Raw genomic sequence first — 19,585 nt, 5'->3', positions numbered from 1 at the left:
TACACTTACACTAAACAATATATATACCTAGTATATTTGTGGAGAATTTTGAAAACTAGCTAGCTAAACTCTTGACATGTAGAAGACTTTTAGTCCACTTTTATAGAGTTTTAGAATTTCAACAACCCGAGGGTGATTGAGGGTGGTTCAAGCTTTTGCTTGAGGAACCTTTAAAAGTGCTCCCGAATTTTAAACATACTATATGAAACCTTGTATAATTATTATCTAATTGTCAAATATAATTCATGTGAATATATTATTTATTATAATTACCATTTTACGGTTGAGATAGTGATTTTTTCAAATACATATAAGAATTCTAATCAAATTTCAAATTTTAACAATATAAAAACTTTAGTTCACAAATCATTTTAACCACTTGAAGAAGATTCAAGCATTGAGAACGGCTTGAGATTGACCATATTTCTAAATTTTGGAAAACAAAACTAAAATATTTACATGCACATATCAAACATTCACAGCTGAGAACCCATATGAAAATAATTATATAACATAATTGCGCTTCTTGTACAAAGTGATCATGAAAATTAACAGGAATGAGTTTCACATGGTGTGAGTTATGATGCGTTGTTTCTCCATGAATCTGGTAGTGGAGCATCTCATATAAAATTCTGATCATCGAAATCGATCGGTACGGTACAATCCCAAAACCGCTGCACTTCTGACGCTTCTTATTTTCCAGCACTCCACAAAAACATATATGGCAACGTTGATGTATGCCAAAAATTTTAGTATGTTTGCTGTATCTTATATGTTGACATTTTTAGCCATTAGATACTAGTCATGAAATATAAGAATCTAACTGTTAAAAAATCAAGCAATATAAGATACAAGTATACTAAAAATCTTAACCTATACATATATATCTCCAAAAGCAAAGTAAAAGCAGAAAACAAACATTCTCAACTGTACATACATAGAAAAAAGGCCAATGCAAGTTTAAGATACGAGAACTTAAAAAGAAAAATGTAGGAAATTTTAATTCCTTTCTCAACCACATATGCATAATCCAATAATATCCAACACAAATGTATGTTTTAGGATGAGGCATTGGAAATTGGTGTTACTGATCTGATCTTGATGTTGTCTACATTTGTAGTTTCGTACACAGGCAAGCCGCTCGAGTAATAACCCAAGTCATAATTCTGCAGCTCGAAAAGATCAGAGCTCGAATCACTCTCTGCACCTTCATCTTCCTGCTCGTCATCAACAACCTCACTGAGCCTCTTGAGCAAACCCTTGTGGTCCTGGTCGGAACTAATCTTATATTTCTCTGATAATTTGAACTTCTCATGATCCAACCAAGTCAGTTCTTTGTTTGATGATCTTTTCTCATCGAATTTCGTATTGTACTTTGATAAAGAAACCGTTTGCTGCTGCTGCTGCTGCTGTTGATATTGCTGCTTGTGATTATCCGAATAGCTTCTCAAATCTTTGTAGCTATTGGAGGCTACCATTTGTGCATGGCTATAAGGTGGAGGTGTTCGAAATCCTGAACTCGATGAGGAATACACGGACTTGGCATCCGTGGTGCTAGAGCTTCGAAAATGACTAATGCTGCTCCTCCTCTTCCTTCTCCCACCCGGGCTCTCCTCCTCGTCTTTCATGGACTGTGTGGCGCTGGATTTCGACTTCTTCTTCTTGGACGCTGATTGGTTGAATAGAGAATTCAGGAAGCTGGCCAGCCTCCCGCCTGGAGAGCTTGGTTGCTTGTACTTCTTGTCTTTGATGTTGCTTTGCTTTTCCATTGCCACGTGGTTATGGTGATTAGGGTTTTGCTGAGGATGATGAAGCATGTGTCTGATAGGCATGTCAAGGCTGATTCTGCCTCCTCTCCATGACGATCTGTCTTCTTTCATCATCCTCTGCGAAAATGCCGAAGTCTTGTTGTTTTTATGGCTGCTGGGAGTTTCATTGTATCCTGAGAAGTACCTTGCAGCTTCAAAAACATCGAGCTCGCCGGAGTCGTTCCTGTGGTGGAACAATTTCTTGTGTATCTTATCAGCTCCGGGGTCTGCTGAAAGCACCCCTGTACTAATCATGGACATGTTTGAGGTCTGTGAAATTTTCAAATTGAATTTGTGTAATAAGAATATGTGGGGTTTTTTTTTGGTGTGCAGGTAAAGCTTGTTTGAATTTGTGACGGGTGTTGACGGTATTAAAGGGGAGGGAAGAGTTGTAAGATAAAAGGAGGGTTTTGTGAGATTGTGGAGAGACTGAAGGGTTTGAAATGATTGCTAGTAGTGGGGAAGCTGGCTTTTAAATAATCAACTCATGTGCTTTTTAGTCTATATAAGTATGCATTTCAACTCTATATGATTGTGTGTTTTTGGAGGTTTTTCAAAGGAGAAAGACTATTACAAAACGAAGACGTTGAACTGATGTTATTTTTCAAATTAATGTTGTAATATAATGTGAGAAACTTAAAACACATGATATCGTATTATTGATCTGAAATGCCAAATGTGTTTCCAATGGTATAACAAGTCATTCTCTTTGAGTGGGGCATATACTACTAAGGGAGGAAAAATCTTTCACATTTATCCTTGTAATGAGTCAGCACTGAGTTAATTAAAACCAGAGGAGTTTGTGCTGGGGATGGTGGGAAAGGGCAAGGGACATGTGTTTCCTTGGATTCTAGGGCTTCTAATCTTTAGGATGAGGAGATGGGGAATTGCCAAATTGGCTCTCAAGTGGGGTGTTGGCTATGCCCTATGGGGGCTATGCCGCTATAGGCATGTAGTGTTTTGCTGACTTTTTTGTGCATATCATTACAGGTTTGGAGAATTTGGTAGATGCTACCAAACTTTTCTGAGCTTGGAAGTCACTCTTTAATAAAATAAAATGGAAGTTTATTGTTGGCCAAGTAATTTTTTACTGGCTTAGATTTTTCTATGGCCCAGTAACATCTTGCTGCCTCCTCTCGTTTAAAGTCTTGGTTTTACTTTCAGAGAAAGTAGTTACAAGGATTGGAATTTGAACACTAATGCATCCTAATAGAAGTTGGTTTAGAAAACTATACTAAACAGTGTCAGTAATCAACTAAAGATTTGTTGGTTGACCAGCCTCAAACTTGCAACGACAAGAAAAATATTACGCACAGTTAATCACGCAAGTGCACATGCATTGATGCGCGAATAACCGTTACAATACTCTTATTATAAATCACATGCGTGAACTACCATTACTCTTCCTAGAAAGCATGCATGCACAATGACAATCCAATGCACTAGGGGTGATGTGATCTTAGTCTAATTTCTGGCACATATATAATCATCTCAGTGGATCACCTTGTAACTTAAAATGGCTAGACAAACTTTTCTTTGGATTTCTATGGAAAAAGAAGGGAAATATTCAAAGAAGCAGAATTTTTCACTGTGTTAGGAAGACGGTTTGATATACCACGTGTAATAATACAAAATTGGTTGGATACTTAAAAAAAAAATTTCTAATTAATTATATTAATACACTTGATATACCAGACCATATTTTCAACTCATTGAAAAATCTCTATTGTCCAAGCCCCACCAGGGAAAAAAGAAGGGATAATCTCTTATCCGAAAAGGAGTATTGTGGGAGAGGTCTTTTAAATTTTAATGCTAAAGAAGTAGACATGCAGCACAGCTTTCATCTTTTACATTTTTCTTTTGGAACTCCTTGGTCTAGTAAATTGATTTGGCCCGCCCACTGAAACAAAAAACATGTAGTCTCTCCCATTCCTTGGTGTTTGGGGCATTCCGGCAGTGTGCGTGTGGGTGCGAGCACACGTGCATGTTTACGAACCAAATATGCACAATACCAATGAATTCACTTATCTCGCCATGCATGATAAATCTACCGTCATTTTCCACCTCCAGATAAGCTCAATTTCTGCATTTGCCAGCAATAAGCTCAATCGCATTTTCCAGGAGGACTTGTAACTTATATTTGCCTCTTATCTGAGGTCCGTTATTGTCCCGCACCAAGAAAAACTCAAATTTGATTGGTCTAGCCAACAAAAATATGGCGTGTTAGGCCGACTGTTACGATCCGAATTATGCAGTACTGCCTAATGGGCCAGAGAGAGGAGACAATATGCTTGTCGTGACTCACAATTTTCCGTTTGTATTCTCTCTTAGCCAATCCTGCATAATCTCTGATAGATTCATTCTCAGCATGTTTTGAAGCTTTCTTTATTGTGCACCATGCATTCTAAAACTTACCATATGGTGTGTGTGACTTGTCTTGCATATTGATCAAAAGTCACAAAATTGTTATGATGCCCCGATGCAATGGATGATTAGATTTACACAGCTGAATTTTGACAATATGCAGTAAAAGAACCTCAAAATTCAAACACGGAATCATATCTCATACACAATATGGTGGAAAAACCTCAAAATTCAAAGCTAATGCAAATATTAAGGCTTTCTTAAGATAAAATACCGATTAACAGGGTTTAGAGTCTTAAGATTATAGGGGAACAAAGGCCCAATTGAAGTCCCCACTAAACAAAACCTTGCGTTAAGTTGCTAAGACAGTATGGCACAGAACCCTAAAATGTCCCCCATTCTCACCCCGTAGGCCATACCGCCACAGTATCCACAAGTCTCATTGCTGGCAAGAAATATTCTCCACTCAAAATCTCAATCAACCTGGGCTTTACGCAATTACCCAAAAGTATAGTTAGAAAAGAAAAAAAAAATTAATAAGATGAGAATTGTTGGAAGTGCATGGAACCCAACTACTTGAATTTTTATGAACTATATGTGAAAAAAATCCTTTATAATAGTTTCTTTTATTTTTAATAACTTTGTCTGAACATTTGAACTACAAGAAGAACTAAGTGCACACATATAGAGCTTCAACTGAGAGATTTTTTTAAGGCTCACTCTACAATGTACTTCAACGATCTAATTGTATATTTTTTATGTTCTCTTGAAGATTAATTTGTACAAACAGTCATCCAAATTCAAAACCATGTAATTGTTAGATTAATCGAAGACATTTAGTGTTTCTTTGAAAACTGTATTCTCATTATATCCATTACAATTGAATGTCTTAATGATTTTGAATTTATCTAATTTTTTACAACAATAATTAATGAATGGTAAACTAAAATATAAGTTGGTCGGCTAATTTTTTACATCTAGTGATATTTATTTTCACTTATAAGTGAGAGTTTTTAAGGTTTGATTATTACTAAAGGCAAATTCAAACCAAATTATTATGGATTAGCTAATTGTAAGGCTAAACCCATTATTCCCCTTAGCATAGACAAAATATCATATGTTTAAAAAGTTATATATAAATTATTTGAACCATTAAAATATTTACAAAATATCGCTAAGATGAAATTATTCAAGAAATCTTAAAGAAAGATATATAAGCCATACTCAAATCAAAACGTGGCCAAACTAGCTACATACATAGTGCTCTACCACCTAAAAGTATCTGCATTATGTTATCCAAATTCAAAGCCTCTTGTCTCTTGGAAAGACATTGCTCCAATATGTCACTTTGAAAAACAAAATTGCTTACTATTCCCAACAAAGACGTCATTCGTGTCTCCTAGCTTGTTTTGAGCAACATGATTTAGAGAAGCACTTGGTGTCCCCTTGTGTTATATCGTTTAATTTTGAATCACTTAAAATCGTGTCGGCCATATATGCATTATAGATAAACTTGATGTTCCAATTTTCCATTTTTGGTCCTTTTGTGTTGTATATATGCACAAGTTTATATTATTTGTCGATGATAAAAAATGCAGAGAACTTATAGTTTAACTTGTTAAGAATATTCATATCTTCATCTAACTTTTTGAGGTCGATTTCTCTTTCGTTTGAAATTGTTTTAATAAAAAAAATGTTGACTAAAGATGTGATAAATTCCACTAGGAGTGAGAAAATTAGGTGTATGATAGACGGAAAAAAAAAATTGTATTAGCAATATAAAGTAGTCATACTCCACTCATATTTATTTATTTTTACTAAGGAGAAGAATTTAGAATGTTAATAACAGTTTTATAACAAGTTATTGGATATCCTTGTGATTTCTATTTCTTCCCATGAATCATGTCTTTTTTAGTTTTTAGAACGTAGACAGTCGAAATTGATTGATTTAAAACATAAAGGACCAAAATTATGTTTAAAATTATGTTTTTACAATAATAAAGGACCATTTGTGATTGAATAAACCTTTTATTATTGACTCAAAGTTCTTTTGATTGGAGACTGACATTGGGCTGATATGGGATAAATAGGTTCAGCCCAATTGCATTTAATAGGTCTTACAAATGTTTTTGGCCCTTTGGGCCGGCCTCTCTTATGAGCTTAAAACACAAAAATTGTGAACGATTGTGGGGCCCAATTTAGTTCAAATTTCAGAATCCTGGTCCTCTCAAGAATTTCATGAATTATATTTATTCATCGTACATCGTGTGATTAAAAATTATTTTTAATATTTTTAATTAAACTTAAAAACAAACAATATATGACAAAAACTAATCGAGTGATATATAATAAACGAACACGATCAGATCCTCAATCCTCACCAAAAAAATCCGAAAAGAATCCTGTTGGCAAATTTCAATCCTTTAGTACAAATTCTTCAAAATTGTGTACCTTTGGGTTTCAGCGTCTGACACGTGTTAGGGTGGTCCATTTACTCCTGTTACCCTCAGTCATTGTGTCTTTTCTTGGGCCCGGGAGGAAAAGGCCAGTCCATAACACCGCGTGATGACGTGCATCGTTTCAAGGGACCCCCTTCGGCCCCTTGTATGTTATTGGATTTGGAATGTTTGACCGCGTCATATAGAGTACTCTTTTAGCCATATCTTTGTAAATAAGTTTTTTGAGATTTGTTATTAGTATTTTAAAATTTTTAGTTTGCACTACAAATTTTTTATATTTAGAAAAAAATAATACATTTACGAATAATGCAAAATAAGATTTTGGAGTGTCAATAACTGTTCTCTTCTTATATTATTATGTTACGAGAATTAGCTATAATAAAAGAAAGATTTACTTTAAGGCAATACCTCTGAAATTCAAAATAATTCCCAACATATTAAAGTGAAACTTTAAAATTAGAGATACTTTTTTTACTTGTTTGGTTGTTTGAGATTGAACTGATGAAAGTTATGTTTGTAGTTATTTTTATTTATTATTTAATAACATTTGAAAACTTACAATTAGTGAGTCCTAAAATTTATTTTGATTTAAGTTATTATTTTTTAACATAAATATATTGTCCTATTTTTTTTTCTAAAAAACTATCTTAAGAAAAAATCCTTTTGTAAATTTCGAACGAGACCCCGAAATCTTAAAAACGGCACTGCACTGGTACGCCCATCCGCAAACGAGCCCTCTTAATGTTCCCCTCAATGTCCCCTGACAACCCCTGCCTCCATCCCCTCATCTTTTCCTCCTTTTTTTTTTTCCTTTCTCCTTAACTTCCTCTTTCTCTTTCTTTCACTCTCTTATGTGGCTGGGAGACCCAAGGCGCGGTTGACGACGAGATCTAGGTGGGGTGACCTTGGATCCAAGGTTGGAAAGGCCACCCATTGAGCTCTCTGCCGTGGGTGCTTGGTGTTGATGGTGCATTTGCTTGATGTTGATGAACTTGCAGTTGTGCACAACATATGTGTGTGAAAGTAGTATGGCGGTTGAGAGAACACACAAGAAGCAATGGGTCATTTAGATTTTCTTATTATTAAAATAGTTTTAGTTTTATTATTGAAACTATCAAATGTTCAACTTATTATTATTTTTTTTTTCAAACGATATTATCTATACTAAAGGAGTGGGAGAGTATGCTAAGCTTCACAGTAGTTAGCGATAATGTGGTTCAAATACGCATGTAGTGAGAATCGAATTTAAGATCTTTTTTTAAAAAAATTATTTTAAATTTTTGGTCCGCGTGGCTTACCATCAACATAAGTGGGTCTCACTTATGCCATATTAGCAATTTTGACAGATATGTTGACGGACTTGGACGCTATGAATCAAAGTGAGACTAGATTTGAGTTTTACAAGGTTAAGTGACACAATTCAAACCTCATGGGACAAATTAGTGAGATTGACTTCTAATTTCAAGATGCATTTCCGTAAATAAGCCTAAAAGAAAATTGTTTATTTTGATCATATTTGAAAGCTGCCATATCAAAGTTTCAATCTTAGATTCGTCACAAGAAAAATAAAAGCCAACGCCGTTTGGCTAAAGTGACCTTTCGACCAAATTACAATTCGAGATCATATTTTCATACGTTTAATTATATAAGTCTATAAGTTCAAATTTGGCCGTCACCATTGAGATCCCAAAAAACACGTTTTCCATTTCCATGAACTTTATAAAGCTGAAGCAAATTTGAAAAAAACACATGCGGCTTTCTGTTGAACTGCAAATTAACCATTGATATATCACTAAGTAGCATTTTAGAATCCACCGTAACCATGGTCAATAAATACATCACAAGATAATAGACCAAACTCAATATTCGGCGACTTACAATATTGGATTAATTTCACCTTGTGGAGAACAAGTGCTTTTAGTTTTTAGTCTTCTAGAAATACAGTGAAACATAATTAAAATCATGGCTAGTTTTGAAATATTTTTAAAATGATTGAAAGCGTTTGTGGTGAAAATTGTTTTTGAAACCAACCTTTAGTAAAAATCAAAGTGGATCTTAAAAAACACTTGAAGCGGCACATATCCGGGGCTTCTTTCAAAAAGCAGTTAAAAGTGTTTTTGGAACCTAAAACCAATTTCACCAAAAGCGCTTTCAATCATTTTAAAACTACTTCCAAACGAGCCCTTAATTAGGATTATTTTAGTCTATAGTATAATATACAAAATTTCACTTATTTCTTGCATTTTATTTAGTTACTTTGCTCTATATATGTACTTATAAGTTGTGTCTCACTTTAGCTCATTTCTTTTAAGAAAGTGTTATATGGGTATTTGTCACATCTCGATCTAGACCCTCACCACAATCCGGGCTTGACTTCATCGTAGCACAATATTGTCCGTTTTGGGCCCCTACCACACCTTCACGGTTTCGTTTCTGGGAACTCACACGAGAACTTCCTAGTGGGTCACCCATCCTGGGATTGCTCTCGCACGCTACTCGCTTAACTTTGGAGTTCCGATGGAACCCGAAGTCAATGAGCTCCCAAAAGGCCCCGTGCTAGGTAGGGATGAGAATATACATATAAGGGTACAAGATCCACTCCCCTGGACGATGTGGGATGTTACAATTCACCCCCCTTAGGGGCCCGACGTCCTCATCGGCACACATCCGGCTATGTATTGGCTCTGATACCAAATTGTCACATCCTGACCCGGACCCCCACCACAACTCGGGCTCGACTCCACCGTAGCACGGTATTGTCTGCTTTGGGCCCCTACCACACCCTCACGGTTTTGTTTCTGGGAACTCATACGAGAACTTCCTAGTGGGTTACCCATCCTGGGATTGCTCTCGCGTGCTACTCGCTTAACTTCGGAGTTCCGATGGAACCCGAAGTCAGTGAGCTCCCAAAAGGCCTCATGCTAGGTAGGGATGAGAATATACATATAAGGCTTACAGAATCCACTCCCCTAGGAGATGGGGGATGTTACAGTATTGCTAGGGAGACCAAATTGTTTAAATCAAATTTGAAAGCTAAATGATGTTGTTGTAGATAATTGGATTATTAACTATGTATCGATTGACATGCTTGTTTCTTATTGGTGCACATCATTTGGTTTAAAATTTTGGTTTCCCTAATATTATCCCTACTAAATATATCCAATGACCCTAAGCCTCATTTGTAATCTTAGCTAAGGCAAAGGGTCGAGAAACTCAACGCCGTTATTCTTAGACAACTTGGAGTCCTTTTCGCACTATTATGGATACAAAAATAATGAAAAAAATTGGATTCAAATGTCTAACTATTCCTATTAGAATCGGCAATAAGATTGACAATGAATTTGAGCCATAGCACATGATTTCAGAAAATCATAGAATATTCCTGATCTAAATAAAGTAGGTTTTGAGAAGCCTTTTCTTTCTATTTTATTTAAGTGAAATAATTTCTCACAGAGAAAGTCCTTCCTAAATTTGATTTTAACTTTAGTTATCAAGTTATGAATTTCAAGTATTGATTGGTGAAATGTGTGACTTTTTGAGCCATACATATTCCAGTACGGTGGGCATCCAAAGGGCCAATTGCGGCAATGAAAGTAACTAGATAGAGTTTTATTTTATTTTATTTAATCACTTCTTGAAACTTAATCCTAGAAACTTAAATTTTGCCAATTATTGTTTACAAGACTACAACCCAACTAATATCTCACTTTGTCTCCAACCATTAAAATCCATAAATAAACCCATTGAAACTGTTTTTGTGGTACAAATAAGACCCGCTGCTTAACTACCATGAGGCTGAAAAATTACTAACAAGTAGAATTTTTATTCAAAATAGGAAAAAAAAAACACTATGAACAAAAAAAAATTAGTGACACGCTGAACAACAATCAGTTTCAGTTGGGCCACATAATTACAATTTTAATGAATTTGTTGACGGCCCTTAATGATAAAGGCATAGCGATTAGTGAGGCACAAATTAAATTTTAAAAAGTTAAGAAGTGACTCAAATTAAATTATAAGAGACAGTTAGTTAAGTAAGTTTTTGTGAGTGAAGCTGGAGTTAGCTTTAGTTTGACTGGGGTGACCGTGCCCAGGACATTCTCTCATCGACCAGTAAAAACCCTAAAGTTGAAAATGTCTAAGATGGAGTCGACATTGCTGTCACATTTTTGTGTAATAAACTGTGAAAATTGTGAATGGTCTACTTCATCTTCAAAAGAAAACTGAAAAAGAAAGAAAACAACACTGAGTCGGTCGTAACTCGTAACTGAGAAGGGAAAATAACACCCAATAGGAAATACTGCACTCCTGCTTATTCTTTCCTCTGTTGCATTATCGTTTGGTATGCAGACGGGACGAGACGGAACGGGATGGGACGAGACGGGACAGGACAGAACGGAACGGAGCAGGAGCAAAGATGCCCTCGGATGGAAACAAGGAGGAAGAAGAAGGAGACGGAGAGGTTATAATTTTGTGTTCTACGGATGTGGAACGAGTCGTTCCAAGGGGGTGAGGTGGAACGAAAATTCACCCAAAACTCGTCCCGTGGAACAGCTCGTTCCACCCGTTTTAGGCGCACCAAACATGGGACGAAACGTCTTGTCCCGTTTCGTTTCGTTCCGTCCCACGTACCAAACGGTAAGGAACACCCAACAAGGAGGTGACAAAAGTTCCTCAAAAGTTCTCTATCTCTCTCTCTCTCTCTCTCAAAAGCCTAACTTAGCTTACCCTAAAGAACACGAATCTCAAAAAGGAAAACAAAACCTAGTAACATAATATAATAATTTGATATGTATGCAATCACTGAAATATATTTTTATAATATAATAAGTTAAAAGAAGAATGGGAAGAGGGAAGGTGGAGTTGAAGAGGATCGAGAATAAGATAAATCGACAGGTAACATTTGCAAAAAGAAGGAATGGGCTGCTAAAGAAGGCGTACGAGCTCTCAGTTCTCTGTGATGCTGAGGTTGCTCTCATCGTCTTCTCCACCAGTGGAAAGCTCTATGAGTTCTGCAGCGGCCCTAGGTATGTACGCACCCTTTATATATATCTCTATTTTTTGATTATCTACAATATATATGAGAAATTTAGTCAGATCCTGTTAAAAGAAATTTTTGGAAGGGATGTATTATTGTTTGGATTTCCTGTTAGCCCCTGTTAACATTATTATATAGCCATGTTAAGAAGTATTCACTGCATCAAAGGCCAAAGATGAATTTCTTCAATATTGCAGACATTTTTGTTGTTGTTAGAGAGTTGCAGATCTAAACGGTTAAGGAGGAAGATGAGACTGGATCTATTGAAGATGAGACTGGATCTATTTTAACTTCACAAATTTATCTAAATATTTCATTTGAAGTTTATTTTTGTTTTCGTGTCTTTGCCACGTCTTAGTAGTAATCTTAATTAATTTTTACTTAGAAGTGTTAGATCCAAGAGCTTATAAAAAGTATAAAAATATTTGTTAAAATGTTTGTCCTTTATCCTATCCTATTTTTGTAGGAATTTTTGTGGGATTCTGTTCGTCTGTTCTTATTTGGAGTCCAGTAATTTTTAAGCACTTTTTAATACTAACAAAAATTTGCTACGTAATTAAATTTTAGGGGATATGGATGCATATTTGGGGAGGTAAAAGGGTGACTTATAATAGAGGAATTGTTTGCTTCTATTCATTTCATTGTCGAATTTGAGACGAGTTCATTTTTCATGAAATTTAACTTTAAGTCATACAATCATAGGGGAAGGCTTGCAAATTTGCAATATAAATATACGTTAGATGTGTTATCATATCTTTAAATCGATACTTTAGAAGATGCTAAACTAAACGTATAATAGGATTGATATAATCAATTCAAATTGTTTAACGGTCTATTTTATAGAATTGATGAGCGATTGGAGAGTTAGAAAATATAAACGTAGCCCGCTTTTTGGTTCAAGAAAACATGGCCCTTTAATAAGCATGTAAGCTGCAAGTGCTCAGAATCAAGGTTATAGTACTTAGCGGTAATCACCCTTATTCTAAAGTTGTATCTTAACTGGTGCAAGTCCATCAATAAATATACAAGGACGATACTTCGGTCCTCACCAGTCAGGATCCTTTATACTGACCATCCTAAGTGGAACAATCAAATAGTGACTCGTGTCTTATTTAAATTTAACTAAAATTGGTTGTCAAACATTCAATATTCTAGTATCCAAGCATCCTTCTTTCTCCATCACCAACCTTTGCCTACCTATGTCGTCGTCGGTGGTCGATATCTCACCCCCGTCTACTCCTCTCCTCCGTCGACCACGTCCACATCTCCTCCTCCGACCTCTCTTCTCCGTCAATCCCACCAACCTCTCTTCCTCCAACCTACCTCGTCAACCCCGCTCCCAATCCATCCTCTTCCTTTCCCGATGCGACCATGGCAACAAGGAGTGGGCATGTGCAGAGGTGCTTCTATGTCTTCCACAAAAAATAATATGAGGGATTTGAAAAGTGGGGGGTTGGGGTCCGAGAGGTTGGAGAGGGGATGTCGATAGGGTCAACATAGTAGAGGTTGGAGGAGAGGATGAGGCGGTCAGCTCTCCCATGGCATAGGTAAGGGATAATCACAAGTGAGAGTTGGTGTTTGATTATGAGGATTACAATAGTTTGGGAGAATATTAAATGAACAAGTGTTATAATTCTACTGCCCACATAATATGGTTAGCAAATTGGGCACTTCGCGATGAGTGTCCAAGTATTTACGATATATAAACAACATCAACAAAGTCTTATTGCATTAAGTGAGATCAGATGTATGAATTCTTGAACGTCATTGTGCTCGGTTTTACGCAAAGTCTTCCGTTAGCTCCAAGTACTCCATGTATTTTGTTAAAGTCTATTTTCAAGTCTTCCTAGGTCTTCCTCTACCCCTTTTGCCTGAGCCTTTATCTCATAATTGCATTTCTAATTGGAGCATTTGTAGGTCTTCGTTTCACATGTCGAAATCACCTTTGCCAATTTCTCTTATCGTATCTTCAATTGTGGTCACTCTTATTGTACCTCTGATATCCTCATTCTTAATCTTGTCATTTCTTGTTTGCTCTCATATCCAACGAAGCATTCTCATGTCTGCTACACTCATTTTTGCACATGTTGATGCTTGACTGCCCAACATTCTGTGTCGTAAAGCATTATTAACTTTATTACCATCCTATAAAAAAATTCTTTAGGTTTAGTAGCCTACAACAGTTGCACAACATACCTGGTGCACTCTTCCACTTCATCCATCTAGCTTGTATTCTATGGTTGAAATCTCCATCCAACTTTCCGTTCTTTTGCAAGATAAATCCAAGATAATGAAAGTGTTCACTCTTTGGTACTTCCTAATCTCCAATCCTCACCCCTATCTCATTTGGACCCCATTCCCACTAAACTTGCACTCCATTTACTTTGTCTTTGACTTACTTAATTTGACGAAGACATTTGGATTCCTACACTTCACACCAAAGGTTAAGCTTCACATTTACTCCCTAATGTGTTTCATCTATCAACACTTTATCATTTGCAAAAAGCATATACCAAAGGATGTCATATTGAATATATCCCATTAACTCAGCCATTACCAATGCAAAAACATAATAACATAAGGCTAAGTCATGGCAAATACTCAGACATATGTGATCATAAATTCATAAGCTGAACTACTGGTTGTGTGGAATCATAATTCTAAGATTGTCTTCAAAAGAGATGTCAAATTTTAAAATTGACAATCTATGCGGTATTTTGACATCTTCTAAAGTTTTTCTCTCCAACCCATATGTCAAATTTTAAACTAAATGATTTAAACCAATAAAAATCACAGTCAATCAACCACTTATAAATTTATAATAAATGTTTGAAACAATAAAAAATTAACAAAAAGCATTTAACAATTAATGACAAATTATTTGAAGCTGCTATCAAATTTGACAGCAATCCCCCCTGTTGCCAATCCATGTCATGTCATATAAGAATTGACATTTCGATTGAAAAACACTTATATTATCTCTTTTTACTATTATTGTGGATGTAGAGTCTTTGACATCTCATTTAGAGATGCTCTAAGACCTGAAGGCTATATTTAGACGAGGATTAGGAATTTAGGCTACATATAGTTAGAATTGCACTATAAAAAACTAGATTGTGGGATTTTAAATGAGTGGATACAATGCATTAAAAAGGGTCATTTGCAAATCCATTATTTTTGTCTTTGTAGTGATCATGTAAAAAATTCAAATACTTCGCAGTCCACATTTCCAGCTATATTTAGCCTAAATCCCTTGGTACTTGTAAATCCTTCACCAAAGCATAACTCAAATGAATAATTATATAGGTGTAGACGCACCTTGCACCAATAAATGCATTCCTACACATATCTCACCTTTTGCGAATAATCTATCTTCACCGTATAAATTTAATAATTGATACTGTTTAATTTCTTAAGCTCCATTTGAAGAACATCCATACATAAAATCATTTGAATTGGAAATCAGTTATGCATCCAAATGTATGAACAAATTGACAATGTGAGTACTAAACAACATATACATGGTAAACCGTTCATTTATTTGGTACATTTAGAGATTGTTTATGTGAGTGTGTGTGTGTGTGTGTAAGGGGCGGGGTCAAGGTTGGGGACAGATTTTTTGACACACTTTCTTAGGGTCACTTCATAATGTACTTCAACGATCTTACCGTCTATATTTTAGTTCGTCCTTCAAGGATTATCTATGTCAAAATCACCCAAATCTGAAATCATATGACCATTTGATTAAGTGGTAGTCATTTTAGTGTTTCTTTGTAGAACCGTATTTGTCCGTTTTTTCCATTACAAAGAATGTCTCTTAATGGTATTGGATTTGTCTATTTTTTTGCAATGATAATCTATCAATGATGAATTGAAATACAAATTACAGAATGAGAACCACAATAAAGTGTGCCAAATTGTGTCGTCCAATCCTAAAAATTGCAAAGGGTGGATCGTATTGGTGGATATGCCTTTTGACTCACTGTGTTTCGAGTTTAAATATTTTCCTATTATTTTTGTAGTTTATAGTAGTAATATCACTTGTGATTAAAAAATTTGGAACCGTATAATCAATTATATCTTGCTCCCAGATTTTGTGGCATGCTTTTTGGCTCTTACTTTACTGGCATTTGAATGAGTGCAAAATGCATGCGCTCTTTTCTCTTTTGAATTTGCATTCTGATCACTGTCCTACAATTGTTGCTTTGCTTTCATTACAGCATAGCGAAGACGCTTGAGAGGTATCAAAGATGCACTTATGGAGAACTGGGAGCAAGTCAATCTGCTGAGGACGAGCAGGTTACCGATAGTTTGTCATTTGTAATTAGCTTTAAGATGCATAACTTCAATTACCTGCATTACATAAGTTGGGTAAAGCAACCTATATTATCCGTTATTCTTAAATTCTCAATCTGTTGCTAGGAGAAAATTTTCAGTACATTTAGAACACTGCCACACGGTGTTACAATTATTCTCAATCTATTGTTAGGGACAAATTCATGGGGTTGGGTTAAGTTGTATGTTGGTAATGGAATTTCTTCCACAAAATTCTGCCCTACGGACTTTTGACATAAGCTGAACTTGTGCCATGCATGTTCACAAGCAGAGCAGATACCAAGAATACTTGAAGCTAAAAACGAAGGTAGAGGCCCTACAATGCACACAGAGGTATACGTATATCGATCATCTATATACATACACATACGAAAGGTTGTTCAATGATCGCATGAAAAATGCAAAGGTCGACACAATTGGAATATTGCTCATGAAAAATTTTACTTGGCATGTTTTTAGACATATTCTTGGGGAAGATTTGGTTCATTTAGGCATGAAGGAGCTTCAGCAGCTTGAGAATCAACTAGATATGTCGTTGAAGAAAATCAGGTCAACGAAGGTATTCATAATTTGTTCCATAAGCGTGAAAAAGATGGCGAGTTATTTAAACGAAATTTTAACAAAGAATCTCGATTCATTTGTTCGCAGACCCAATTTATGCATGTTCAGATTTCTGAGCTTCAAAGGAAAGTAAGTATTTTGCGAACAACACACACACACACACACACACACACACACACACAGAATATAAATGTATGTATGTAAGTTACCGAATCTTTCAAGAATTAACTGTGCAGGAAGAAATGCTACTGGAAGCAAACACTGGACTGAGAAGGAAGGTACGTAATAATAAATTCCTGCTCAGACCATTATTCATTTCTGTTTTCGATGCAATGGAAATCCATCATGTCGTATAATACATCTTAATTACTTATTCATTAAATGATTACAATATTTCAAGGTCAAATCAATTAGTCCTTATCATATAGGTTTCCTATCCTTAATTGTATAAACACTATCGGGCTTGTTTGGTGCTTAGGATTGAAATGGATTGGGTAACATAAAATTCAAGGGATATTAAAAGTAATTAAAGATGAATGATTTTTTATTCTAAGGGCCGGGGTTCAGAAGGGGATTAGATATGAATGACATATCTTTTCTAATCCTACCATTCGGGGAATTGAAATATAAAAGTTTTCTTCACGAGTCATATTCTATCTTCCAGTTGGACACTATCTTTTCATTCCTTCCTTCAAAGTGCCTTGAGTATAGTAAGTTATTCATTTCAATCCAATGCTAACAACAAACGATGGAGGCCTTCCTTTTAACAACCGTACATTGTCATCTAATTGTTTCTTCATAAGGATTCTTGAATCTTGTTAGTTATTCCATTTAATACGTTTTTCAGATAAATAATTTGGTCAATTTAATTGGGTCTAAATTTTCGTGTTTTGCAGTTGGAAGAAATTACTGCAGGCCCTCAACGATCATGGAATAGCAATCACCAGGCTGCTCAATTAGAAGGATTCCCTGAGCATTTGCAATCCACCAATGCATTGCAGATCGGGTACTATAACCATATATCTTATAGGGATTCTGTCAAGCGCATGAATTTTTCTGCAACGTTAATTAATGAATTAAGTTGCCTTAATTTTTTAAGCTGTCATCTAAAGTATCCATTAACTATTACTGCAACAGTACTCCAGTAGTAACAAATGACGAGGCGAATGTAGCAACGTCCTCAGCACAAAGTGGTACGGGATTCTTCCCCGGTTGGATGCTCTGAATTTCGAATCATGCATGGTAACCAATCAAAGAGTAGTGGTGACCACATGTGTTGTTTCACTTATTATTAATTCTTGTCCAAAAGAATAAGAACGTTAATAATTTGCTGCCTAGTATCTTTTAATGTTAAAGAAGGGTTCATTCATTCATGAGACTAATGCCCAAGAATTCATCGCGATTGTTGTGCCCTAAAATATTTCGTTTTGATTTTAACTTTACCAGTGAGTAGCATAAAACGCTTGTATGATGTTCGTGAGACAGATCACACAATTAAACACTTGCCCTAATTCATTAGAATTCATCAGGTATGAAATGCTTGTGTGATTTTTGTGAGACCGATCACGCAGTTGAACACTTACCCTAATTCATCAAGATCGTTGTGCCTTGGAAATTCCTTTGTATTACCAAATGAGCAAACGCATGGCTAGTAGCTACATCTACTCGTTGCCACGTGCCATGACTTCTTTGCTTATTCAATCTAAACTACATATTAATAAAAATCTAGTTGTCAACTAAAATTTTGGAAAATTATCATTCTAATCCTCTAATTAAAACTGATCAAAAATAAAAATTATGGGCAATTTAGTAATTACAAGAACACAAAGTTTGCTATTTTTTTTATGACGCATCACCCATATGTGGTTTTAACATCTCTAATATTAAAAAATAAAAAATAAAAAAAAACCTCTCTCCCCTCTATCCTCACTCCCACGTTCTCTCCATGTCTCTCACTCTCTTACTCTTTGATTCCATCTTAAAAACCAAAATAAAAAATATTCATACACACTTTGTGTGTGGACATGTGCTAATTATATATTACGTAAACTTGTCTACTACTATAAGATCATGGACACGGACATGACTAAATCTTCTTTTTAAAACTTATTTCCAAGTAATAAAAAAAATCTAAATTGGTATGACCTTATGTGGGGACGAAGATGAAGACGATGAAATGAAAGAGCATAGCTCACACTATTGGGGTGTCCAAGAGATGTAAAAGGTTGTGTAAAATTTGATGGAGAGACAGCTGCGAGCGTGGTAGGTTTCAGAAATTGAGGTGGACGACGACGAAGATATAAAAGCCATCCATATAGTTGGTGGACATGACATGGCCTTAAACGGCGGACCCTTTTCATTTTATAGGGGAATAATACTTGACTATTCAAAATATATAAGTATTAGTTTTATTCGAAATTGTTCGTTGCTGATTATAGTACTTCGTATTTCTGATCCAAACCGTTCATATTCTAAATCACTCAATGAAATCACCTTTGCAAAAAATCAATTAAAAATAAGGTCGTTTAGTCATCGAATTGTATAATGACAAATGAATGGAATTGGTAAAAACATTACAAGTGCTACAATACATTGACTAAACGACCTTATTTTTAATTCATGTTTTGCAAAGATGAGTTTATAGAGTGATTCAAAATATAAACGGTTCTGATCATAAGCATAAAGTTCTAGTCCTGCTAGATGCATTACGTAAGAAAATAAGATATGATAAATGCTAAAAACTAAGTGAGGCACCGTTAGAAAGAGACAACACATCTTAAAATCTGTTTCAGATTGCTAAACAAATAAACTTAAAACTTAATTGAAATTGCTTCTTTTTTTTTTTTTATTCGGTAAAACTCCAAAGTCAATTGTAAGATTGATTGATTTGGGTGTTTGGGTTGAGATTTGAATCAATTAATTAGTTGTTGATTTGAGTTTTGAATCAATTGATTGATTTGGGCTTTTGGGTAGGATCGAACTTCTTCCTTCTAGGAGGAAGACGACAAAAAGTGACACAT

General features: G+C 35.4%; 2 protein-coding genes across 2 annotated transcripts; one reads left to right on the top strand and one right to left on the bottom strand.

Moving 5' to 3' along the window:
- Positions 1-857: 857 nt before the first annotated feature.
- Positions 858-2,321, bottom strand: LOC103947275 (protein BIG GRAIN 1-like E). Its single transcript, XM_009358168.3, has one exon. It carries the CDS (start codon positions 2,067-2,069, stop codon positions 1,059-1,061), a length of 1,011 nt encoding a protein of 336 aa, XP_009356443.1. The 5' UTR covers positions 2,070-2,321; the 3' UTR covers positions 858-1,058.
- Positions 2,322-11,315: 8,994 nt separating this feature from the next.
- LOC103947274 (agamous-like MADS-box protein MADS2) lies at positions 11,316-17,934 on the top strand. Its single transcript, XM_009358166.2, has 8 exons — positions 11,316-11,658; positions 15,890-15,968; positions 16,276-16,337; positions 16,464-16,563; positions 16,653-16,694; positions 16,802-16,843; positions 17,462-17,571; positions 17,703-17,934. Exons 1-8 carry the CDS (start codon positions 11,474-11,476, stop codon positions 17,788-17,790), a joined length of 708 nt encoding a protein of 235 aa, XP_009356441.2. The 5' UTR covers positions 11,316-11,473; the 3' UTR covers positions 17,791-17,934.
- The last annotated feature ends 1,651 nt before the right edge of the window (positions 17,935-19,585 follow it).

The sequence above is a fragment of a genome, unplaced genomic scaffold (assembly GCF_019419815.1).
Source record: "Pyrus x bretschneideri cultivar Hongxiangsu unplaced genomic scaffold, Pyrus_bretschneideri_v1 Contig6, whole genome shotgun sequence".
Lineage (NCBI taxonomy): Eukaryota > Viridiplantae > Streptophyta > Magnoliopsida > Rosales > Rosaceae > Pyrus > Pyrus x bretschneideri.
The sequence above is the reverse complement of the archived record's forward strand: the minus strand, read 5'-3'. Positions and strand labels throughout refer to the sequence as shown.